At 39.0% G+C, this 26,772-nt stretch overlaps 1 protein-coding gene across 3 annotated transcripts in view; it reads left to right on the forward strand.

Moving 5' to 3' along the window:
* Positions 1–604: 604 nt before the first annotated feature.
* The window catches only part of HPO (serine-threonine kinase-like protein), a 32,420-nt gene continuing 6,252 nt past the window's right edge, over positions 605–26,772 (forward strand). For 2 of the 3 annotated variants that reach the window (XM_038010794.2, XM_038010795.2), the window contains exons 1-9: positions 14,554–15,160; positions 20,437–20,539; positions 21,483–21,641; positions 23,205–23,432; positions 23,955–24,163; positions 24,239–24,348; positions 24,651–24,769; positions 25,152–25,287; positions 25,638–25,794. In XM_038010794.2, the coding sequence (XP_037866722.1) occupies positions 15,033–15,160; positions 20,437–20,539; positions 21,483–21,641; positions 23,205–23,432; positions 23,955–24,163; positions 24,239–24,348; positions 24,651–24,769; positions 25,152–25,287; positions 25,638–25,794 (1,349 nt within the window). In that variant the 5' untranslated portion in view covers positions 14,554–15,032. 3 annotated transcript variants of the gene reach the window in all.

Consider the following 26,772-nt stretch of genomic DNA (forward strand, 5'->3'; position numbering starts at 1 on the left):
ACAATGTATTGGCGCCAAAATGAGAAAACTCAATGAGCAATCATATAAAAATGACAGATTCCAAATTCAAATGTAATATTTTGTTTATTTTTAATTGTAACAGTATTTATGGCCAGACTAAGTATTGTGTCCTTAAATCATTATGTTCAATATGTGGTCCACCTAGGTCCTGGAACCAGCTCAGGGGGGGGTCATGACCCCCATGACCCCCCCCCTGGATCCGCCCTTGAATTTTCACTCCGTAATACAATTTTTCATAAAAATAGGAATATAAATTAAACTTATTTTATGACTTAAAGGTCTCAGTTACCAGGTCATAAAATCCCTTAAAAAAATATTTGACTTTGACGTTTTCAGTTATCGTTTCCTTCCTTTTTTTAACAGAGAAAAAAACTGTAGCGGTCAAATATATTAAGTGTATGATCTATGGTAGCGGGTAACGCGGGTGTCAACATTTTTCTGGTTTTAAATTGTTTAGTTTTGTTTTCAAATACATCAGTGACAAAAATTGAAATACCTAAGTTTTTATTTCATTTTCTTTATTATATAATGTTCATTATTTGTACATCAAACATTTCGTGATCGTTAAAAGTGATAAGCAAAAATGACGGAAACCTCATCAAAAAGGTAAGAAAGATGACAATAAATTCTATTAATAATATATCTTGTTCTTTTAAACTAATGACAAGTTTATCTAGCTGTTAAATTATGAACATTTAAAATTTCTACCCAATTTAAACCGGGAAACTATAAGATGCTCTCCAAAAGTAGGAATGTTATGTTAGGTCATTAGAACATTTTTGTCTTGTGTGTTTTCTATACTTAAGTAATTTTATTTCGTATCTCAATTTGAGGTAAAGGAACCACGAACAATATATATGCATTATAATCAGTAATAAATGCAATCCATAGTTAAAATTCATTTGCTAATTAAATTTTTTAATTTATTTTAATTGTCATATTTCCGCATCTCCTTAACTTTATCTCCTAATAAGCAGTTAAGTTCCATTCAAACATCACAATTTAATTATTTTTGTTAAATGAATATTGAATGTATTTTACTGTATTTGTTACCTGCTAAGTATTTAAAAAATGTCACATAAAACACTGAGAGTTAATTTGTCAGGCTGTGGCTGTCTCCTACCTTCAGCAGACGAATTAATACACAATATTTTTTTGCATATATTTTAGATGCATGGCCTTTTTTAAAGATTGTGTTATGTGTATAGGTCTTAAATATATAGGAATACATATATAAATACATTCTCGAGCTTATCAAATTGGGTTTAGTTGTCTATATCTGTATCTGTATCTATGGTCTGATTTTAAGTATTACTGGAATCCTTACAGTGCAAAATGCCTACCTTGCCTGCTTACCTTGAGACATACGATTAAAGACTTAATGGCATAAGTAAAAATGAAATGTACTCAAATGCATCTTTATAGCAATAGGTGCACTGACTCAAGATATGTCAATGATTTCTATCTTTAAAACTGCTAAGCAGCAGTACAATTTCAATAAATATGTATAATTGCCTCGTACAATAAGCATGATAGGATAGGACATCATGTTTAAATTATTTGTCATGTTTTTAAAACCAGGATAATAATTGTTTTCCACCGATATATTAAATAATATAATTGGTGTTAAGAATGTAATAGAATAAAATAAATAGTTAATTTGTAGATTTTATATTCTACTTATTTACAAGTTATTTATTAAGTTTATTTCATAAAAGATAATTTTTGCCAGAGACATCAGTACTAGATTATTTATTCAGGGGGTTTATTGAAGACATATTTTATTTATTTATTTTTTTATTACTTAGATGTGTGGATGAGCTCACAGCCCACCTGGTGTTAAGTGGTTACTGGAGCCCATAGACATCTACAACGTAATTACCCCACCTTGAGATATAAGTTCTTAGGTCTCAAGTACAGTTACAATGGCTGCCCCACCCTTCAAACCGAAATGCATTACTGCTTCACTGCAGAATTAAGCAGAGTGGTGGTACCTACCTGTGTGGATTCACAAGAGCTCCTACCATCAGTAAAAAACTGAGAACTAACTAAAAACTAAGCATATATTATTTTAGAGAACACACTAAAGATTTAAGTTTAGTGTATTCAAGAGTATCATAAAAGCTCACCTAGATATGAGCTGTAGGGTCCACTTCTGGCTGAGCCTGAGCTCGCCCACCTGTCCTGGTGTAACTAGAAGGCTGTTGGGCATCAGTAATCCATCTATCCCAATCTATATATTAATACGTGAAGCTAAAACATTGTTCCCTTCTTTACGAAAATTTGCACAGACGGAGGAATGTGAAATTTCCCACCCTTATAGAGAATATAGAGAAGGAGGGCAGAATGCTAATATTTTATTAAGTTATGCTTAAAAAATATATCGATGCTTGAAAGGCAAACGTGACTAAGCGACAATGCGTGAACTTTACAGTAGACTAATTTAAAGTTGAAATACCTGAAAACAAAATTTATTTTAACGAACCTAGCTGTAGTAGAATCTAGCTAGTAGCGGTAGGATTGAAATAATTTTAATAGACCTAGAAATATATATTTTTTGCGCATCGAATATGGTTATTGCCTATCATTTATGTACAAAGCAGTTATTGTCTCTTAGTCACTTTTGCCTTTCAAGCGTCGATATGAAATCAATAAATAAATACATTAATCACTCTACTATGTATTTGACACACATGCATGCATACTATTGGTTTATTGCTCATATGGTCTTATTGCTCACAGTCTATGGTCAAATTGAGAATAGATTAAATATTGTTTGTCTTTATTAATATTTGTCTAAAGCAACGGTGGGCAAACATTTTTAATGGCGGGCCACAAAGTTTAAGAAATTCTAGAGGAGGGCCAAAATTATAGAAAAAATGCATTTTGTATTAAAGCTATTTAATAAACAAAATACCTTTTAAGCCTTGTTAGGCGTGTGAGACGTGAAGCGTGTGATAGATAGGTAAAAAGAATGTTTTTTTTCAAATAAATAAACTAATACCTGTGACAGGCTGTCGAGATAATTATAATTATGGCAAGTTAATTATGAGATAATGAAAGCTCAAAACAGCCCTGACGAATTGGAGCTTTCATTAAAAATTCGAAGATTTTCAATTATAAACGTCAGATTTTATTTTACGCGCTAAATTGCCGACTAGAATATTTAGGATGGATGGACTCTCGGCGGGTCGGATTAAATACCTCCGCGGGCCGTACTTTGCCCATCACTGGTCTAAAGTGTAGTCTTAGCGAAATTTGTGATTATAGAGGTATAATAAATAGCCTTTGACAATAGAATCATAATAGTGTACAAACTTATAATTTCAATTAATTATAGTCGAATTTCGACTACCGGGGGACCACTAGTATATATAAGGTTATGATGTCCCATGCAGTTTATAACCATTACAATATGCAGTAGTTGGAATGTTAATTATGTATTTCTATAGAATATTTGGTACCAGTCTAAGAATATGGACAAGAAACATAGATTAATAGGAATACACCGGTGTCTTAACCTTTAGGCTACGATAACTTCAACCTATCAAACTAAAACACATTAAAATTATATGCATGTAAAATATTTATCAGTATCATGCATACTGCTTAAAAAAGCAGACTATTGATAATTTTATTATCTACTGCATCCAGCATAGGAAGTGTTGACGATTCGATATGAAACTGTTCTCATTTGTTTATAACAAACAAACATTATTTATTTGTTGTGAACCTGCACACTTTCCACCCTTTCGTTTAGTTCGATTGCAATTGATAATTGGACTTCAAGGCGTATGACTAGTTGATATCAGGAGGGCCATGAGTTCGTCTGCCCGTCTTCATAATTTATAAGCGTAAGCTGGAAGACATCGGATCAGCTGTAACGCGAATTCCGCCCTTATCATTAACATTGCAATTAGTGTTAACAGGTGCATCTGTGAACAGTATACAACCAGCGCTCTCCCGGCTTAGAGGGACTAGTGATATTGCATTTGGACTACAAATCCAATTAAACATGATTTTATCCACTTCATGCAAATAAATTCGCCAGGACAACTTTCTCCGTGTGAAACAGCGGTACGACAGGAAACCAGTTTCGCAATGACAACAAATATTTTACGCTGCGGCCTATTTGAATTTTTGTCTCTTTCTGTCAGTCTTACGGTCACTCAACCCAGAAATATATCTATCTGAAATTTAATTATTTAATACTAAGACAAAAGGCAGTCTCTTCTGAAAGTTTTATGTCTATGTTTCGTACTTATCCCATTTGATCGGTTTGAGATGTCTTTTGATATAAAAAGTGCATGAAATTTTGAGGAGAACTAAAATGAGACGGTGCTGGAAGACTAAGTAAATTGTGATATTAATATATAGTAGTGGAAATTATTGTTTTGTGCCATCTCATTCGCCTTACGCTTGATTTGTGGTTATCGAACCTTTACATTATTATATACTATACGTTTTAGAAAACGTAAAGTGTATCAAAATATTGTCGTAATTCGTTTTAGTATAAATAGCGGCCAGCATCAGCTCCGCACGGGTCTTGAACAAAAATTTCAACGATATTTGCCGTTGTTTTATTTTTTTAAATAAAAGAACATTTTTTGCAGCACAACTATAATAGTTAGACATATGCTGTCGCGACACTTTTAGTAAATAATAATGTGTTCTATTAAGTCGAAGTACATTATTTTATTCTATCGTCAATAGTTTTCGCAGGACATGCGATGTAAAGAATATTTTAGATAATTTTTTTACACCTTGAGTTCATTATTGGAGTTGTAGTAAGGATCCTTAATATTTTTCAAAAAAGATTTATGTCACTCGGGAATAGTGTAGCTTCCAAACAGTGAAATAATTTTTCAAATCGGTTCAGTAGTTTTGGAGCCTATTCAATACAAACAAACAAACAAATCTTTCCTCTTTATAATATTAGTATAGATAATATTAGCTAAATTCATGAGATGTCCGAAAGTATCGGCTTCGTTGTGATAAAGGTCGTACGGAACTCTTTTTTTGTCCTCGTTTTCGTTTAGTGCTATTGATTGATCAGCCATTCAATCACTGACCTCGCACAATATCTATCGTTGGACTCCGCTCGGTTACGCTGGCATAGCCTATAAACTATAAAGGATACCAGCTTAGGTAGGGAAGAAAAATTCGTTAGTTAAATCTACAGAGATAAATCCTTGAAGTCTAAACTTAGACTATTTACTTGATTAAAAGAAATAACAAATAAGTATGAAACATCGATGTACCGAAAGTGTAAAACACACAGTACATAGGAACAAAATGTCGGTTTCGAACAGAGTAAAATAATAAAGAAGTAACCTTCGAACTCTCTTTAAATTGGAACGCATAGCTGATTCGCGGCAGAAATAGGAAAGATATTGGAAATGTTACTACTAAGAACGTATGACGCGGAAGTAGTCTTAAGAAGCTGTGACTGTGTACCTACATGGTTGTCTTCTAATTCGGAAGTCGGAATAGTCGGAAGAAATTAAGTACACAATTTTTTTTTTATGGCTTAGGTGGCTGGACGAGCTCACAGCCCACCTGGTGTTAAGTGGTTACTGGAGCCCATAGACATCCACAACGTAAATGCGCCACCCACCTTGAGATACAAGTTCTAAGGTCTCAAGTATAGTTACAACGACTGCCCCACCCTTCAAACCGAAACGCATTACTGCTTCACGGCAGAAATAGGCAGGGTGGTGGTACCCACCCGCGCGGACTCACAAGAGGTCCTACCACAAGTAAACCACCATTTGACCTTAGGTAATAAATTTGAATTTACTAAGTCACATGAATTCAAAAAATTTTCTTTTTGTTCTCTATCTATCCCTATCTATTACCGGATCGGAATCGCGACTCACTGGGAAGATCCGGCGAGAAACTCAGTGGGTAATATTCTTCTTAACTAAAATTCCCTTACAGTTTAAAAATAAAAGTTATATTTAAAAATTAAACTTTTGCCTATCATGGTGAGATCTACGATGAGATGTTTAGGAATTCGTATAAAAAGTAGTTCATTGTTCTTAATTTTTTTGCAAGTTCGTAATGTAAATTCAGAACTTGTTTTAACCATCTCGTCGAATTAAATAAAGTCATTAAATGTTATATTCTCAGAAACGAAAATTAATGTAAGCGATACTATCTTGTTTTAAGTTTCTTTGTTTAATTGTAGCCTATCGAAATTAATGAACGAACCAGGAACTAAGATAATAAAGCTCTCTGGTCCTTTCTATTGCCTTCGTAGGCAGATGACCATATTTTGTGTCCATGATGCACAACCAAGTCACCAATTACCGCTAAGAACTTTTCTCAAATGTTGTTAGCATTTCATGGCGCTCAGGAATCTTCAAGTTTTATTGTAGATCGATCTCAAGTATATTTTTTTCCTTGTAAGGACTGAAATTACTGAGTTACTCTAAAATCTGAATCTACAAAATACCTTGGTGCCAATTGGTAGTCTGTAGCTTACATTTTGAATGTCTGTAAACGTGCCACCCTTTCATGCGGAAAAGGTGCACATCCCTGATTGGCCGGGTCCGGGTCAGCCCTAACAGCATCCTGAACGCATTAACAGACCGTTATGACTGTACCATGGTTCACTTGCGGACTAAACAATAATAATAATAATAATGGTTAGTTCGAAGTAGGTATCAGTGGAATGGAATATTTGAAATGTATTCAACTGATAACTACTTTTAATAAATGTATCTTTTTTATTTGATTGGCTTTGTTAATTTTAAGTATGTTTCAATGATACTTTGTACACATATGGACTTATTGTTGTCTGAAATAAAATAAATCATTCATTCATTCAATATTAAAGATCTCTACAAACTAAGTTTCAAGACTAGAATAGCTACGGTGTGTTTTAGAAATTAAAAAAATATGGATTCTTGCGAAACGGCTCGAGAAAATGCCATTTGCACACAATGACATGTCAAGTGCTATGAAAGAGAAATAATCAAAATTAAAAGCAAAATAAAATTTAGGTGCCCTTAAATATTTGAAAAGAGCTCCATCATCTTATTCGGATTACAAAAATAAAATTTAAAGAACTGAAGAATTTGATAAGATTGGTAATAAAATATTTTGATTCGAATATTCCATTATATGACTTTCTTTGCGACGAAATAAATTAGTTCAAGGCAGAGATAATATACAAACCGATCTCATGGACTATAATATTTGCAATGTTCACAAGAACGTTCTTCCAGTTGCCCACTAATTGCCAATCCAGTTGCCCAGTAATTCTATAGTGAAGACTTATCCAATGTTCAGTAGCAAACTTGCTGCGTCTGCTATGTTGATTAAAGGCCTTTTTTTTTTTTTTTTTTTTTTTTTCCACAGGAGAAAATCGCCGGATCCCCACCCGCGCGGCAGGTGGGGTATGTGGGAGTTGAACCTCACTAAAAACTCCTGCCGCTCACAACCGGCGCCCTACCTCGGACCGGGCCGGAGCCCAGTCGGGGCTATTGAAACGGCGGGACAGGGTTGACGCAGAGCACATTACATCCATCCCACCGTCCCACGGACGCCGGACCGGTGGCCGCCAGCGAAACGACCACCGGTTCCCTCGTTCAGCGGGCCGAGAGCCCGCTTTGATGGCGCCGCGTTACACCTTCCCCCAGAGCGGTCGGGGGAACGCGGTCTACCATCACCCGGCTTCCTATTGCGGGTGAGCGTGCAGAGCACGCCACCCCTCGTCTGGGTCCCTCCCCGCACAAAACGGGTGGGACCCCTAGCTCTTAGGGGGCCAGGTCACGGATACGACCCCGGTCCCGACCCCCTGCTCGGCGGCGGCGGGTTTCTGCGTAGTGAGGAGAGCTTTCCCTCACTCGCCCCGCCGCCTCCTTCTGCGAGATGGTGCACTCGCAGAAGTCGAGCATAGCCTTCCATGACTCATCGCTGCCAAGCATCGACGCCACGACGCCAGGCAGCGACAAGTCAGGTCCTATCTTTGCGACCAGGACACGGCGCTGCACCTCCCAAGCGGGGCAGACAGCGAGCGTATGCTCCGCCGTGTCCAGGTCGTGTCCACAATGGTGACACCTCGTCGTCGGCTCAGCCCCTATCCGGCGCAGGTACTTCCCGAAGCATCCGTGCCCGGTCAGCACCTGCACCAGACGAAAGGTGAGACGTCCCTCGCCACGATTCACCCAGTCATCAAAGACCGGGTAAACCGCCTCGACGGTCCGTAGCCCCCACGTGGGGTTGGCCAATCGCCTCGACCACGACTCGAGCACGGACCGCCGAGAATGGGCCTTCCGCGCCCGCAGCTCACTCTCGGGGACACGCGCCACGCCCCGAGCACGAAGCTCGCTGCGCCACCGATAGTCGGCAGCGAGCGACTCCGCCTCCAGCTCCCATGGCGGCGTCCCCGCCAAAACACACGCCGCCTCGAAGGAGACGGTGCGATATCCGCGGATGACCCTGATGGCAACGGTGCGCTGCGGCCGGCGCAAGAACCGAGCCATAGTGGCCCGGTTGCGCGGCTCAGCCCACACAGGTGCACCGTACAGGGCCATCGATCGCACCACCCCCGCGTAGAGACGGCGCACAACCTGATCCGGTCCCCCAATATTCGGGAGCAGCCGGCTCAAAGAACCGGCCGTCCCCATCAATCGGGGGACCAGCTCCGCAAAGTGAGCACGAAAGGCCCACCGGCTGTCCAACACGAGGCCGAGGTACTTCAACTGCACCCCGACCCCTATCCGGACGCCTCCAACCACGATGTGGGTGTCAACGGGTGGCGCCCTCCGCGGCCCGTGAAACCACAGAGCCTCGGATTTATTGAGCGCCACGTCGAGACCCAGCCTCCTTATCCTTCCGACGACGAGGGCCACTCCCGCTGTGATTAAAGGCCTGAATCAACTTGGTTGAAAGTATAGCCGTAAACAACATTTCACATCTATATCTATACTTCTATACTAATACTAATAATATTATAAAGAGGAAAGATTTGTTTGTTTGTTTGTTTCGAATAGGCTCCGAAACTACTGGACCGATTTGAAAAATTATTTTTCCATTAGAAGCCGACATTGTCCCTGATGAACATAGGCTACTTTTTTTTTTTTTTTTTTTAATTTTTTTTGTTTGTTTCATATGTGTTTTAATGTTTCCGACGCGAAGCGAGGGCGGGTCGCTAGTGTTTAGATAAATCGAAATCAGTTTTGTTTGTTTAGAGGAGCGGATAAAATCACAGTCCATATACGGTGAATCAATTCGGAGATATCAGAATTTGAATTATATCGCCTGTTTTGCCACACGAAGTCTTAATTGTATCAATGCGAATTAAACGTTTTTTTTTTATTTATTTTTTTATTGCCCTTGTAGGCAGACGAGCATACATACGGCTCACCTGATGGTGAGTGGTTACCGTCGCTCATGGACTTCAGCAATGCCAGGGGCAGAGCCAAGCCGCTGCCTACCGCTTATTGTGAGAGAGTGGTTACAAAGACTTTATGCAATGAGAATAGTGTGGCGTGGCATCTTAAAGGTCAGCCATGACCATTGTAATAATAAAAAATAATAAAATAGTTTAAAAAAACTAATAAAATACGCTTTTATAGAAAATCCAACTAAAAAATAGCAAATAAATTTTAATAATTTTGAATTAAAAATAGTGTAAGAAAAAATGATTGTATTGTAAAAAAGCGCGGGGTGCTTTTCAGGATATTATATCTGTTCATAAAATATTTATAACTACTTATACCATGCACCCCACGCTTTTAAAAGCGTATTTTGCTAGTTTTTTAAAACTATTGTTTATTTTTCATTTTTTAATAGTTGAATTTCAATTTTTTCAATATTTTTTTAAATATTGAATTGTCATCGATCCTTAATAAGTATACCAAATTTCCGTTACAAACATACATACATACGTTTGAAGCTAATAAAAGCGTATTAAAAAGCAAAATATCTCATAAGTGAAGGTCGTGGATACTTTGCGAAAGATAAACGCAAGAGGAATATCAGTTTTTGCAAATAAAATTTCCCTTTTTTTTTAATGGCAGGCCGGTTGATATAAAATAATCAATTGGTTTGCAAATTATTAACTGGTCGTATCGCTAGTGCACACGTAATAAATAATTTAGCTGACAATCAATATTCCGCAAAGAAATCAATCTGGGTTATAAAATGAGGTCGAATATCGCCACAGCAGTAAGCGAGTCAAATAAGCAACTTTCATGTTATCACCGGAATAAGTGTCCAGTTGACACGTCGGATAGTATGGAACTTTGATTATGCACTGCATTGTTTATTGTTAACCGCTAAGGACGTGCCTTCAATGACCCCGAGTGAATCAGCACTGCGGATTTTGCGGCCTATATATTTGCTTCTTTTTGTACTTGTGGCTTTTTACTATGAGTTCAAGATGACAAGTTTATTCACGAATTGATGATGTAAGATAATTCAATTTGACTGAATCGCTTTTATATTATGAGCTGTAAACCGTTTAGTCCATCTTGCGACGATTTGAAGTTCAGAATATCATTGATTCATGTCCACGCAATAGTTGGATTAGATATTTCCCAAAGTGGGCGATAACATCCCCTTGTGGGCACTGTAGGCCCAAAGGGAGCGGTAAGAGAAAAAAAAAGGGACGTTGTGTAGAGACTTGTGAGGCGATTTGTAATTTCATCTAGGAGGACTCTTAGACACCGATTGAGCTCTCGCTATAGTGGTTTTTAAGTAGGTGAAAAAATGGGGGCGCTAAAAATTTATTTATTTTCAAAGTGGACAGTAGACAAAATAAGTTTGGGAATCCCTGGATTAGATAAACGGCATTCTCGTTGTACACAGAAACAGTGCCCACCCGCGACAACTACGGTTAATAGATAGAGCCGTTCAAATTGACTGGTTTAGTTTCGTCAATAGCTCCCAGTAGTTTTAGAAACTAGTGTAAATTCGCGAATAGCTTGCGCGTGGGGGTCTCGTATCGGAAAGCGGGATTAACGTTCGTCGCTTCATTCGCTCAGTGTTTCTGGGTCGTCGATCTCATTTGACCTGTCTCGTTCGTCCGAGAGTGTGTGTGCTCCCTTTTCAGTTCTTTACAAGAATCTCGCCGATGTTTAACGTTCTTCGGAATGACGTATTAGTTTCAAGAGACTTCTTTTGGAATTTCGGTCTTCGAAAGGAAAATGAGGAACACTTATAGGTTTCCAGAGACTGGGACTCAGAAAGGACTGGAAAGATATGAAAACGAATGACCACTTAATTAACAAATAAAGCTACAATAAACGTCTAAAATATAAGGCCATTATTATAATATTATGAACGTGTTGATCTATTGATTAGAAACTGCCCTCAGTGAAGGACACACCTAAACTGCCACATCTTACAGCATATCTGTTTATAACTGATGCTTATTGCAGATTATTTACATATTTAGAGTCATCGTGGCCTAAAGGATAAGACGCCCGGTGCACTCGCATCAAGCGATGCAACGGTGTTCGAATACCTAGTTCAAATATTTTTTTACTAATGGTAGGACCTCTTGTGAATCCGCATGGGTAGGTACCACCACCTCGCCTATTTCTGCCGTGAAGCAGTAATGCGTTTCGATTTGAAGGGTGGGGCAGCCGTTGTAACTATACCTGAGACCTTAGTACTTATGTCTCAAGGTGGGTGGCACATTTACGTTGTAGATGTCTATGGGCTCCAGTAACCACTTAACACCAGCGCTGTCAGCTCGTCCATATAAGCAATAAAAAAAGAAAACCGCAGCCATTTACCATTATTCTAATTAAATATGTGTTTGACAAATATTTAGGAATAATTTCCATGGTGAAGGAATCGAAAACCAAACCCGAAAAAATTATAATTAGCGCAATTACTGGTGCTACCGCCACTGGAACCGAGACATAGAACTCATATCTGTTGTGCGAGTTCCACCACTGTTTTCAGTTTTTCTCTTTCATTTTGTATGTCGGTACTTAGTGTATATTATAAGCGCGAAGTAATCATGCGTTTCTGTTTCAAGCGTCATATAACCGTTACTTCAATGCAATCGCGACCGTGACTCAAGGTGATATCCACTTTGGGCTGACTGTGTGCCTCCGTAGCATTTCACGCCACATGGCCTATCTACGTTAATCAATAAAACGTATATAGCGTGAAGTGTGTTAATAAATGCAGTTGGTCATTTAATTTTCTTCTTCTTCGTCTGGCTTCGGTTTCTTCAATACTGAGGGTCGTGACCACCTCCTCGCAACAAGAGTTTATTCTGGATCATTCTACGCATTTTTTTATATTTTATTTCGGACGGGGAAATAGGAATAGGGAAATAGACGGAGTGGTGGTACCTACCCGTGCGGACTCACTCACAAGAAGTCCTACCACCATTAATTACGCAAATTATAATTTTGCGGGTTTTATTTTTAATACACGATGTTATTCCTTCACCGTGGAAGTCAATGTATTTCATTAGAAAAATTGATACCCGCCTGGGATTCGAACACCGGTTCATCGCTCAACACGAATGCACCGGACGTCTCATCCTTTAAGCCACGACGATCCTTTGCTTCTATCTGCCGCCGAGTGTAGAGAATCATGAACTGTGGTGTCGAGAGTAGGGCGGGTCTGGTCAGCGTCTTGCCAGTGACCATTAGCTTCACCAAGCTTCCGTTATCCTTTCTAGCAATTTGGTTACTAAGCTATAAATTAATTTATCCAGTTTTATTTTATAGATTTTGTTGTAGAATTACAACGTCCGCATTAAAAAATAACCTTCCGTCAAGGTAGGCTCAAGGTCCGAATAATTTGTCTTTGTTGTAAAAGAACACCACTGCAACTCGAGCGTTGTATATTGTGCAGTAACGCCTAAGAGTCTACCACTATAAGCAGAGCTATTCTACGAGTAATGTTTCCTGAGTTCCGTAAACTGTGTACTTAACATAACAATGTATGAAACACAAGCGGCATTGGTTCGGACGCAGGCTCTCCGTTCATTGAACTGGTCGGTGGTAAACGAAAACAAAACCGTTTTGCCGACTGTTCTGCTATTTTGGTCTTAACGAAACGCCTGTTATCATTTTGCTTTAGTAATTAGATGATGTTCTTGTAGGTGTTCGTTTATGAGATTATGAACATAGCTACCGAAAACTTATTTTGTCCATTCATTTTTATATTCGTTGTTCTGTGAGCCCAACTAATATCCTGATTGTTGACAATTTGAATGGTAATGGTAATCGCATGTTTTGGTAATTAATAATCTTAGGTGATTTCATGATTTCATTTCATACTTTTCGCAATTGAATCACGTTAGTATATTCAAGTACAGCTTGTCTAATTATTAGCTGTGTTTTAGGATCATGTCATTTGCCGATTGTACAGACAATATAGACGATGATGTTTTGGACCGATTGGTATATTTTACAGAACTCAGTTACAACGTCCAGCCGTTGTGGATGAATCTCAAACTTATCTTTAATTTATGCCTCTATGTCATTCGAAGCGGCATTAATCATACTTGTAATTGAAACTATATTACCCTTGCTTTTTCTAATGGGCTGCAAATTATGTTTGTTTTTCTTTGGGCATTGTTCAATTAAATATGATTTTGGGTTCTTCTAAAACACTAGTACATATTTTTCTTAAGATACCCTCATTGATAGCTACGTCTTGTAGCGCGGTTTTTTAATTTCCTTTTTCTTTCCGTATAAAATATTTTGATGTAGTTAATTAGATATTTACAATACGTTAAGTACTACCTAAGTTAGACAATAATGAGCATTCAGTTGTCATTTTGTCGTCAATAAAATATTATTATAAACACTTAATATAGTTAACTTGCTTTTGAGTGATACCGTACACTTTTATCCACATTTTGAGTGATACCATACACTTTTATCCATCACAGAAAAATAAGAAATGAATCGTCATTCTACGATTTCTCCCATTCCAACAACGGTCGGATGGAAGTATCGGTTAGGTTAGTGGTAAATAGACTTCACGTGGCTACCGAATCGCTACTAAATATTTAGTATCGATTTGCCAAAATATACGCCTGGGTCTCCGTATCTTTTTCGTGATACCCAATACTTGCTATTTACGACCTCAAACTTATATTTGTTGGTGCTAAAAAAAACGAATAAAAAGGTTAGAGTTGTAATGTTGTAGCTAGTTAGAAATTTATTTATAGATAGACCAACACCCCGCATCATCATATAACTAGAGCTCACGTGCCCGTTTCGATATGTCATTATTTCGTGAAATAACTTTGTAGAGATGTGTGAGTTGTGGTGTTTAGGAATTTTGAACATCTGAGAAGTATGGGACTACCTACCTTCCACTAAAATATTTATTTCATTAATCGCTTGCCAGAATCGTTCTGTTGTTTTATGTCAAGTTAATACTTATTTATATAATGTAAAAGACTCATTGAATTTTAGATTTCGTTTTTCTTGCAATATCTAGACATCTGAATACTGTCTAGACCGAGTTTTGAACTCTGAGCACTCGAATGCTGTGAAACCTGAAGTAAATTGCTTTTGGGTTCACTTCACGCAGTCTGGTTTGTGACGTCGACGAGGGCGGACACGCTGTCTCCCATATAAAATGAGCTAATAATAATCTTTACAAAAGATACACATGTTTATTTTCGGCGTAAAGTTTTGTTGTTCTCATCAAGATTGTCTCGCAGTTTGGTTGTTATGTAAACTGTTGAAAAACCCAAAAACTTTAATGGTTCGATGCGTTTTCTAGACGATATTTTCATCGATACAAAATGCTTATCTAATGCACACATGTGTGTCGAATGCCACATGGACCGTAAACCCCATGTCAAACGATAGGCATGTCGTATGTTTACACGACAAATAAACTATCGCATGCATTTGTGAAGAGACGTTCACGAGTTACGGTGCACCAGTGATCTTGAAGATTGTGTAAAGAGCTGAATCTTTGACGCCTTCACCGATATAATTTTGCTGGCGACAATCTCCGTATTTTGAAAATCGCTATGTATGGGATAGTGTGATTTCCGCACCCTCATGGACAGTGAGGGTCGTCTAATATTCTGGAAGAGTGGAGTGTGGGAGGGCGGAGCTCCAACCCTAAACTGCAACACCTGCAAGAAACGTCGCGCGGACAGGATGAGCGCCAACGAGCGACCTCAAGGGTTTGTGATCATTTCAATATTTATTCAATGAAATGTTTGAAATGTCATCACACCATAACTTGATGATGATGAGATCAGGCTTAGTAAGTCTACCAATACTATCTGCTATCACAACTTCTTTTACTACGCTTAACATTTGAATATAGATACGGCTCAATGCAGTATCGCGCACATACTCTGTGATATGATGAGTGCCTCAAAACGTTAAAAAGGGCTTTATAATATGCAGCAATTGTATGAAAATATAGAGTAAAATACTTAAAGTTTGAACTGGAATCGTCTGTAACACGGGAAATAATTTTAGAATGAATCACGTCTCCGTTTCCCCGTAACTAAATAGCTTGTGTCGGTATCGGAAACCTGTTTTTCCTTGTGAAATAATGACTGTTTGAATAGTTAGTTGTATTTTGTTTGTTATCGTAGCATCCGTTTTGATATACGATTTTTTTGTATACTTTGTTTCTGTTTGGTGCTCGTACGATTTTCTCATCGCTGAGTCGCCACTTAGCGGTATATAACTGTAAAGATTCTCACTATTTCTCATAATTGGAGATCTGACATTGTTTAATCGCAATATTAGGTCCGATCGATCGTCTGTTGGTAGACATGATCTCACAACATTTTTCTAACTGTTTGATTACGAGTAGAGTTAATGTATTGTGAAAATTGAATGTGATATTCCTGTCGCGTTCAGTTTGTAAGTCTGTAAGAATCACGTGTTCAACGTATGCTAAGAATTCAATTCATGTTGCATGGCAAAATTAATGACACTAAAACAAACTTTCTGGCGGGAGCGAGAGGAATGAAATTCTGAGAATTGTTTGAATTAGTTCATTTAGTATTCAATCTGGTTTTGCTTAATGAAATAAATTCACAATAATCTTGCATGTGTCCTCTCGGGATCTAACAAGAAGCTCATTGAAGTATCATTGCAATTCCCACTATTTTAGGACGCTAACTTATTTCATCGTGTTTCATTAAAATTCATACCATAATTAATTTGCAATAAACCAACTTCATTTCATTTCGATCATTAAACTTTTCGTAAAACAAAGTACGTAATAAAAAAGAAGAGTTTGTTGAACCCGAGGCTGACAACAATGGCACTCCGGGAAGCCGATTACAATACTGGAGAAATCGGATGAAGACATAAACACAATCTTGTTATTGATATAAATATAAAGAACCAGAATAAAGATAATTCACGCATCTTAACAACCTTTTTATCTGTCGACCATGGTTTTCTTTATATTAGGAGCATTTTTTGGGTATGGTTTGGCCGAGACGAGTTTACAGCCCACTTCGTGCAAAACAGTTCCCCAGACCATCAATACCACAAACCAGTGGGTCAATTGGTCAGATACAACCCGCTCTATAGCCACACGTGTATTTAATTTTGTACCACGATATTATTTTTAAATCGTGAAAGTCATTCATGAACACGTATTGGGTTTATTACTTAGAAATTAGCGCTGGAGAACTGTAGCATCTTAGCAGAAACCTGGATTTGGAATTATTTCGAGAACTTTCGTTGATGTACAAACTCTCATCAATAATTTTGGTTTACCGCGTAAAATGCTTTACGTAAATGACTGCTTGTCATAGTATCAGCATATGGTACGTATTTAAGTTATTAAAGAATGCAGTGTTATCTTTAACGATGAGCTTTTAACAACCGATGTGAGTTGAAACGTAAATGGAGAAAGCGAAAAGAATATTTATTTAAATTAAATTGAATTTTTGAAATACCTGTTACGGTATAAACCAATGATTATTATTTTTTTTTTATTTATTGCTTATATGGCTGGACGAGCTCACAGCCCACCTGGTGTCAAGCGGTTACTGGAGCCCATAGATATCCACAACGTAAATGCGCCACCCACCTTGAGGTATAAGTTCTAAGGTCTTAAGTATAGTTACAACGGCTGCTCCACCCTTCAAACCGAAACGCATTACTGCTTCACGGCAGAATTAGGCAGGGTGGTGGTACTCACCCACGTGGACTCACAAGAGGTCCTACCACCAGTAATTCACAAGTTTCGACAACTCGAATTCTTTGCAATTTTCGGTGTCATGGAAGAGATCGATTATTTTCTGCTTAACCTTCCCTCATCTCGAAAACTAATTATTGATTATATGTACTCATAGTATTCTACTTGAAGCATGAATCATAGCGTACACGTAATGTATAATATTATGTTACATTGTCACAGCTGATCTAATATATTCATAATAGTCATTTCACGGTACCTACCGTCCAGTATATTTATCTTCTAAATACAATTTCATTGATGTATGTCTGTCTGAATCGTTTTGTCTCTTCGGTTTGTTTATAGAATGTTACGTGGAAGTTATTGAGAGTTTCATTAACTACGCAATGTAACTTATGATCTATATTATCTACTTTTTACTGGTGGTAGGGTGTCTTGTGAGTCTGCACGGGCTGGTATCACCACCCTGCCGTGAAGCGGTAATGCGTTTTGGTTTGAAGGATACTGTAAAAAACTGTAAAAAAACTGAGACATAGAACTCATGTCTCAAGATGCTTAGCGACATACCTATACGTTAATGATGTCTATGGGCTCCGGTAACCACGTAACGCCAGGTGGGTCGTGAGCTTGTTCACTCATTTAAGTAATAAAAAAGAGTGGTCGCTGGCTTGACTGTCAACTTCATTAACCTGAATAGGCTGACGAGATCATTGTCCACCTGATTTTAAGCAGTTACCTCAGCCCATAATAAGCTTATGGTTTGTTAAAGTTTATTTCTGTTTAAAATCGGTTGTAATGGCGCAGTTTTACGACGTTCCATAGACGGGATTAACGAGCAGCACATTGGGAGACGGTACGGAACGCTGACTCGGTCTTTAAAATGTAAACTAATCGAGAAACGATTCATTGACATTCATAATAAATAATAGTTTTAAAAAACTAACAAAATTAACAAAACTAACTAAAAGGCGTGGGGTGTTTTTCAGGATATTATCAAAATAACCCTTCTACTCATATCTGTTTATAAAATATTTATAACTACTTATACCATGCACCCCACGCTTTTTTACAATAAAATAATTTTTTCTTACACTTTTTAATTCAAATTTATTAAAATTTATTCTCTGTTTTTTAGTTGGATTTTCTATAAAAGCGTGTTTTGTTAGTTTTTTTAATTATTTAGTTGAATTTCAATTTTTTTTAAGTATATTTTTTAATTTTTTTTTAAATATTGAATTAACATCGGTCCTTAATAAGTATAACAAATTTCAAGTTACCCGACGTTTTGAAGAGGGTCAAAATCATGTTCAAAGATTCCGTTACAAACATACATACGTCTGAAGCTAATAAAAGCGTATTAAAAATGAAAATACTTGGAATTACCTGAAGACAATCTAGTAATTGTCGTGGCCTAAAGGATAAAACGCCCAATACAATCGTATCAAGCGATGCGGCTGTGCCCGTGTTCGAATCCCGCAGGCAGGTGCTAAGTTTTCCAATGAAATACGTACAATGACAAATGTGCACGATTAACTTCTACGGCGAAGGAATAAGGTGTAATAAAAATCCAAATCCACAAAAAATATAATTTGCGTAAATTATCTTCCGTGAAGCAGTTATAAGTTTCGGTTTGAAAGGTGGGACAGCTGTTGTACTGTAAAACCTGAGGCTTTAGAACTTATATATCAACGTGGGTGGCGGCATTTATGCTGTTAATGTCTATGGGCTCCGGTGACCAGTTAGCACCAGATATCCACCATTCTAAGCAATTTTTTTTTTGTTTTGTTCTTTATAAGATCAAAAAAGACTTTTAAAGAAATGCAATTACGAAAAGCGAATATTACTTAATTTATTATTCTGGTTTTAGTATTCATAAAATTGAACATTCCACATTTTAAATACTTATTTTATTATTCTGAATTGAGTTCAAATCATTTTTCTGAGGTATCTTTATGTAAATCAGAACCTTTGAGTTCTGAGAAATCTTTTTCGTAAAATATTTGTCTCAAGTTGCGCATTTTGATTAGTTTCTTTTATTTATTTATTTAAAAACGAATAAAGTATTGGCAGTCGGGTTGCGATAGTTAGTTTACTTTCAGCGTAAAGTTCATAATATTTCGTGCGACCGCTAAAATCATAGATAACGGTTTACAAACCACGTTTTTATTGGCATAGAAGCAGAGACCATTGCGTGCACGAACCACTAGGTGAATCGGAACGAATAGTAGTAGCCCATAGAAACTGGATAAGTCTTTCCACTGCTCTCCTTGTCAGCTATGAGCTATTAGGCAGCTGTCATCATCCGACCGGAACTCTAATTCAATTTCTTCACAACCGCCATTCTCAGTTATGTTATACTTCATTTAAAATCACGTACAATTTACGTTCGCGATCAATTAAAATTATAAGCGGCTTCAGATGATACGAATTGGGACACGCCGGAGTTTGAATGTCCCGATAAAAGGTCGTTGTCTCCCGTTATTGATTACCGTATATTACGATAAAGTTGATGTAAAGTTGTAGCTTTGAATGATTATTAACAATAGTTAATTTTTATTTAAAAAATTTACGTTCTATAAGTTTTAAGTGTAATAACTGAAAATATAGGAGTCGTGGCTGCGGCTAAACATGCAACTCCGACGTATCACATACATTTTTGCTCAAATGACTAAGATATTTAATAATAACCTGGGTTCGGTCGGCGACCTCACGACCCACCTGGTGTTCGACGGTCAGCCCATAGATATTACGATCCATTCCCATAGACACAGAGTTTTGACCGGATCTTCTCAGCGGGATTCCCATCCAGTGGTAGATTCTGCATAGCACTGCTCTTGCTAGGGCCAGTGTTAACAAATTCTCTCAGGTTGAGTCCGTAAGCTCATCTACCCACCTTTTCGCTAGGATTTTTTTTTATCTATTTTGAGATAACAGATCGGAGCTTAAATTACATTGGAATACCGACTGTGCCGCTCTACAAGCCGAGGAGCACGGTCGCTTTCATCAATCACTTTAGTAGTTGTAATCCGTGTACGACATGCACACCAATGTGATTTGACGAGGCCTAGCCCATACATCAGCTTGCTGAGTTTCTCGCCGGAATTCTCAGCGGGTCGCAATTCCAACCTGATGGTAACTGCACTCGCGAATCAGCTGCCCTTGAGTCATAATGCCTTCGGGGCCACTCGAGCAAGCCATCCCTTTCCTTAGGTTAGGTCTCCTTTCGAGGCGCTCGGGCAGCTGTTAGCAAATTCTTACTTAAATTTGAGTTGTTTTGTTTTTCAGTGAATTAAAGAAGTTATCAGAGGAGAGTTTGACGCGGCAACCAGAGGAGGTATTTGATATAATATGCAAACTAGGCGAAGGTTCATACGGAAGTGTTTACAAGGTAAACAGTGCCCTTTTCAATACTTATTTAACCAAGTTTGTAAATGGTTTAATGGTGTATAATTGATTTAATTAACTTGCAACTTATAAGTCGTAAAGGCTGTCGTTCGTCGATATTGATGTCAGTAACATGAGGTTATTCTCGACTCTGCATCTTTTAGAAATATGTTTTGTTTTTAATGTATACTAGATACTACTACTACTTCTACTATATACACGCACGGAAAATGAAAAATTCTGAAGAGGTCCAAGGCTAATACGAAGTTTACGTCGTAGGCAATACGAACTTACGGTCCACTGCGCAGTGAGGCGGTCACCGACTCTCAGGGACATTAGCAATCAAGGGGCAAGCGAAGCCGCTACCTACGCCGATTATAAATTATCGGTAATAAAGTACTCGTAACCCACGTGGACTCATCCCGCTTAGACAATCTGCGAACTTCACATGTGTTCTATGTTGTGCATAGTTTAGTATTTAAGAACGAGCCGATGTCACCAATGTTACCGTCACCGTCCTCGTCAAACCCGTCGATTGCGACGAAGGGCTCGACGAGCGAATTAACTCATAGACACAGCCCACTGAGTTTTTCGCCGGATCTTCTCAGTGGGTCGCGTTTCCGATCCGGTTGTAGATTCTGCCAAACACTGCTCTTGCTAGAATCAGTGTTAGCATCACTTCGGTTTGAGCCCCGTGAGCTCTCCTACTAGTTAAGGTTACGCTGAAATAGCCTCTCAAGGCTATCAGCATAGATAGGAAAAAGAAAACAGTGTTAACGATGGTGATTTGTTTTTTTTGGCTATGACCATATTTTTTGGCAATGCGTCCCAAGCACTCCAATCAGACAGCCCGACAATAGATTTACTGAATAATGATGCAATTTAAATAATTTTTGCACCGCGCTTACTTAGTGCAGTGTGCCTTACTCTACGTTTTTAAATTGCAGGCGTTACACAAAGAAAGCGGACAAGTGCTTGCTATAAAGCAGGTACCTGTGGATACAGACCTGCAGGAGATCATAAAGGAGATATCAATAATGCAGCAGTGCGACAGTCCTTACGTCGTCAAGTATTACGGGAGCTACTTCAAAAATACCGATCTGTGGGTAAGAAATGGGGTCTTTGTCTTCTTCTATGCCCTTGTTCCATTAGGTGGTCTCGGCTACCGGCGAGTTGTCTGACGCGAACTAATCAGGTATTGTGACTACTACTACAGTAGTGGGTGGAAGTGATCTAGGTTTCATATCCGATTAAGTGTATGTGCTTAGTGTTGTTTCTGTGTGAGAAATAAATAGTTAGCGCAAATTTCAACCCAATATTTTGGCAAATAAAACCTCAATGCTCTCGACCGTTGCTGCGAACCTGAGTTACTCCTAATTCCGTAAATAACAAATGCATTCTTAATCAAAAAGGGGATGGCCCATTTTAGGCCCAAAGCGGACAATAGATTATAGAAAAAATACTTAGTGCATTAATTTTGTCATAAATAAATATGCATTTACTTTCTTGCAAATAAGCGCCACTACAGTTTACAATAAGTAGTTTAAAAAAAGTAACTCTATTGAAAAAACAAGGATTTTTATTTTTGCGGGAAAAATATTGCCAGCTTCAAAACCTTTTACGTATGAAGTAAATATTTTGAGTATATAAATAAAACATATAAATAAATCATTTTAAGTATTATCATTAATCAAACGATTTTAATGGATTTTATGCACATAAAATAACATCGAAGACATACCCATTGGACTTTAACTTGTAACTATACTTGAGACCTTAGAACTTATATCTCAAGGTGGGTGGCGCATTTATGTTGTAGATGTATGTGGGCTCGAGTAACCACTTAGCAACACCAGGGTGGCTGTGAGCTCACCCACCCATCTAAGCAATAAAAAAAACTTTACTAGTATTGTTATTTAAATATGTACAACTAAAACAAAAACATAAAAAATAATGTGTACTCGTAAAATAAAGATTAAGATATAAATCAATTATCGGTTATTTAAAAAAATAATCGATATATGAATTTCATGTAATTATTTTTCTTTATACTGACAACACTGAATTTAATCTGACTGACTGATACTTCGCTTGCTGCTTGTGTGTGGTGTTGTGCTTGCGTACAAAATGGATGTGTTTTGATTTTTCTTCGATTTATTTTACTTTTATCAATAACGTTTCATACTACGACTAAAAAACATTGTGTGAATTGTGGTTTTACCCTGACCGAGATTTAAAACCGTGTATATGCTCTCCTTTGCTATTTTTAGATGATACTAATTGTGTATGAAGATGAAGAAAATATAGATATTTAAAGAATTAAGTGTGTTTTTATACCCTATTGGGTAAAAATACATTAGGAACATCTTAAACATTAAGAAAAGAAAAGTTCTTGAAGTATCTCACAATCCGACACTTATTTATATAGAAAATTAACCTCAAAACGAGTTTTTATTTTTATTATATTTTTTATAATAGTGGCCTCAATTTCAATATATTTTTTAGATATCCAATACATTTAAGAATTTGAATCAGTACATTTTTAAAGTAATATTTGATGTCCATCTTGGGCCTAGCACACTATGGAGAGTGGGCAATCCCCTTTTCGTCCTGGCAATGAAAATTCGGATACATTATTATATTGACATGGTGTCTTTTGTAACTTACAGATCGTGATGGAGTACTGCGGGGCGGGCTCGGTGTCGGACATAATGCGGCTGCGCAAGAAGACTCTGTCGGAAGACGAGATAGCGACCATCCTCTGCGACACGCTCAAGGGCCTGGAGTATCTGCACCGGCGGAGGAAGATCCACCGGGACATCAAGGCCGGGAACATCCTCTTGAACACCGAGGGACACGCCAAACTGGCGGACTTCGGGGTCGCCGGGCAGCTGACCGTGAGTTCTTTTTTTTATTGCTTAGATGGGTGCACGAGCTCACAACCCATCTAGTGTTAAGTGGTTACTGGAGCCCATAGACATCTACAACGTAAATGCGCCATCCATCTTGAGATATAAGGTTCTAAGGTCTCAAGTATAGTTATAACGGCTGGCCCACCCTTCAAATGGTGGTACCCACCTGCGCGGACTCACAAGAAGTCACCAGTAATTATGCAAATTATAATTTTGCGGGTTTGATTTTTATTACACGTTCCTATTCCTTCACCGTGGAAGTCAATCGTGAACGTTTGTTGAGTACGTATTTCATTAGAAAAATTAGTACCCGCCTGGGATTCGAACACCGGTGCATCGCTCAACACGAATGCACCGGACGTCTTACTCTTTAGGCCACGACGACTTCGTCCAAACCTTTGAACTTTGGACTCTTACTGACCCTCGAACGTATAATCGTCGTAGGCACGATGTAATGCAACCCTTAGTACAATATGATGGACATGTACACGACTTCCCCATTCTCAGGACACGATGGCGAAGCGCAACACGGTTATCGGCACCCCGTTTTGGATGGCGCCCGAGGTCATTCAGGAGATCGGGTACGACTGCGTGGCCGACATCTGGTCCCTGGGCATCACCGCTCTGGAGATGGCGGAGGGCAAGCCGCCCTACGGAGACATACATCCCATGAGGGCCATCTTCATGATACCCACCAAGCCGCCGCCTTCCTTCAGGTACGCAGTCCGCGCCGAGCCTGCCACTCCACTAGCTCCACACGAGCTGGCTTCATTCTGAACGTTTGGTTGCAGGGAGCCGGACCAGTGGTCGTCAGAGTTCATAGACTTCGTTAGTCAGTGCCTCATCAAGAACCCTGAAGACAGAGCCACAGCAGAGTTTCTATTGGCTCATGAGTTTATAGGTAAGTATAGTGTCTCTTGTGTCGCGCCGGGCCGGGCGCCCTACGGCCACTATTTGGAACTAATACAATGAGTGGGAATTTCTCTAGGACAATACGCGTGTCGTAGGGGGTACGCTCATAAATATATAATCAGAGACAATCCTCACGTGGTCATTGTCCCCGAGCGGAGATCCCCCGTACAGTGGGAACTGGAACACAAATATGTTACATACTTTTAAACATTATACATTTTAACCATCCAAATACTTGTGTGAAGTTGGGAAGCTTCCTCAGCGCGTCAGTAACAGTAATAATTGTCGTAGGTAACGCGAAGCAGCCCAGCATACTGAGCACCATGATAGCGGAGGCCCGGGAGCTGCGGGAGACGCAGCTGTACAGGAGCTCCCACCAGGCCTCCAACAACGCCAGGGCCTTTGCCGGGGTATGAACGTAACGGTCCCCCTAATCCAACCCTCCCGCGCATAACACGCCCGGCACCCATCCCGGGTCGGCCCCCCATCCTGGGTCAGCCCCCCAGCCCGGGTCGGCCCTCCAAACTGGGTCAGCGCCCCAGTCCTATCGCACGTGCCGCGTGTGACCTCGCGCCTGCTAGTTGACTCGTTGAGCTGGGGTTCATTAGGTTTGCTAAAACCAAAGATGTTCGTATGATCTTAGATGTAAATAATTTTGGAATAAACAATACCTTTGTCGTTTTTATAATAAAATATGAAAATTTGGAGCAATTTTTTGGTACTAGCGAGCGCTAGGTAAAGTTGTCAATGGATTTGTTGTGCGAGTGTAAACCGCGTGCTGTGATCCCGCAGGGCCCCGACTACTCCGAGGCCACCATGAAGCAGCGCTCCGACGGGACGCTGGTGCCCGATCAGCTGGCCGACCTCAGCGCCGACCTGGGGACCATGGTCATCAACGAACCAGAACCGGACCTCGCCACCATGAAACGTGAGTTTGCACCGCACCCGCATGTGCTATATGTGGAAAATTCAAAAACATTAAACTCGCTTTACTCTGAAGTAGTCGTGACTCGAATTGATTTCCACATAAAGCTCTCTCCGACGACAGTACCAACCACCACCGAGGAGGCAGCCGGTGGCGTTACAGAAACTGTGTAATTCCTCTTCTTGAGGCTTATATTAGTACCGTATTGCGCTTCTTTACCGCACCGACCAACCTTGTAGCCACTGACCTCTCCACTGCTTCGTGAGCAATATGACGTGTCTCTCTGCAGCAGTGAGTGGTGGTGGAGCGGACAGTAGCCGGCTCGGTAACGGAGGGTAGTTGTATGTCGCCAGGGCACGACACCGACCCCATGGACACCAACAAGCCGAAGTACCGGCCGCTGTTCTTGGAGCACTTTGACAAGAAGGAGATGAACCACTTGAACATCGGGGCCCCCACCAACGGGACCCTCACCGGCCCGCTGCGGCATCTTCCTCAGCACAGCATAGGGTGAGACTCGCGCCGCCCCCCTCGCTCCCCCACGCGCCCCCTCGTCTCCCCGGTGCTCTGTAGTGTACCGGGGGGCTAACGAACGAGGTCGGTGCGCGCGCCCAACTGAACCTACCGTAGTCTCGGTCAATTTACAACATTTTGATGGAGACATTATTTCAATGTACTTAGTTGTATTAATTTAATTTCATATAAATTTACATCATTTCATTTCGCTCTATTTTACTTTAGATAAAACATATGCACGTGTGTATAGATGTGGTCTGTTATAATGAAATAATATGTAATTATAAAAGAAGATTGGACTTAAAGGATTAGGATCCAGGTTATTTGAAAATATAAAAAGGTTTTTTATGATAAAATCATCAATGCATACACATAAGAATACCGCAGAATTCAAAAAGTCTGTACATTAAAGAAAAATAATGAAAATGTAAAGAGGGTAGATGGGGAGGGGTATATAAATTGACGAAACTTAGAATTTTTTTTTGTCTGTTTGTTCGTTTGCTTGTTTGTTTTTACAATTAGATGTTGATATAATTGGGACAAGAAGCACAGTGATTAAAATCAAATGCTGTAATAAAGCTTTGGTGATTTAAGAAAATATGATTAAATTAATTTTATTAACCGACTTCAAAAAAGGAGGAAGTTTTCAATTCGACTGTATGTTTTTTTATTATGTTTGTTACCTCATAACTTTGGAGTGGGTGAATCGATTTTGATGATTCTTTTTTTATTAGAACGCTGACGCTTCCCGGGTGGTCCCATTTTAATTAAATCCAGTTCTGATAATGGTATGCATGAGATAATCAAATAAGTCTTAAATTTGCATTAAGTACGTGCGCAATAAATAGATGTATAACTCAATATCACGCGAACTGATTTCGATGATTATTGTTTTTAGTGTATATTAATTTGTTTTGGAATATCTCTTTTATTTTCTATTTGAAGTCGTTTTTGTGTTAAAGCATGTCTATT

This window comes from Bombyx mori, chromosome 5 (genome assembly GCF_030269925.1).
Source record: "Bombyx mori chromosome 5, ASM3026992v2".
Taxonomy (NCBI): domain Eukaryota; kingdom Metazoa; phylum Arthropoda; class Insecta; order Lepidoptera; family Bombycidae; genus Bombyx; species Bombyx mori.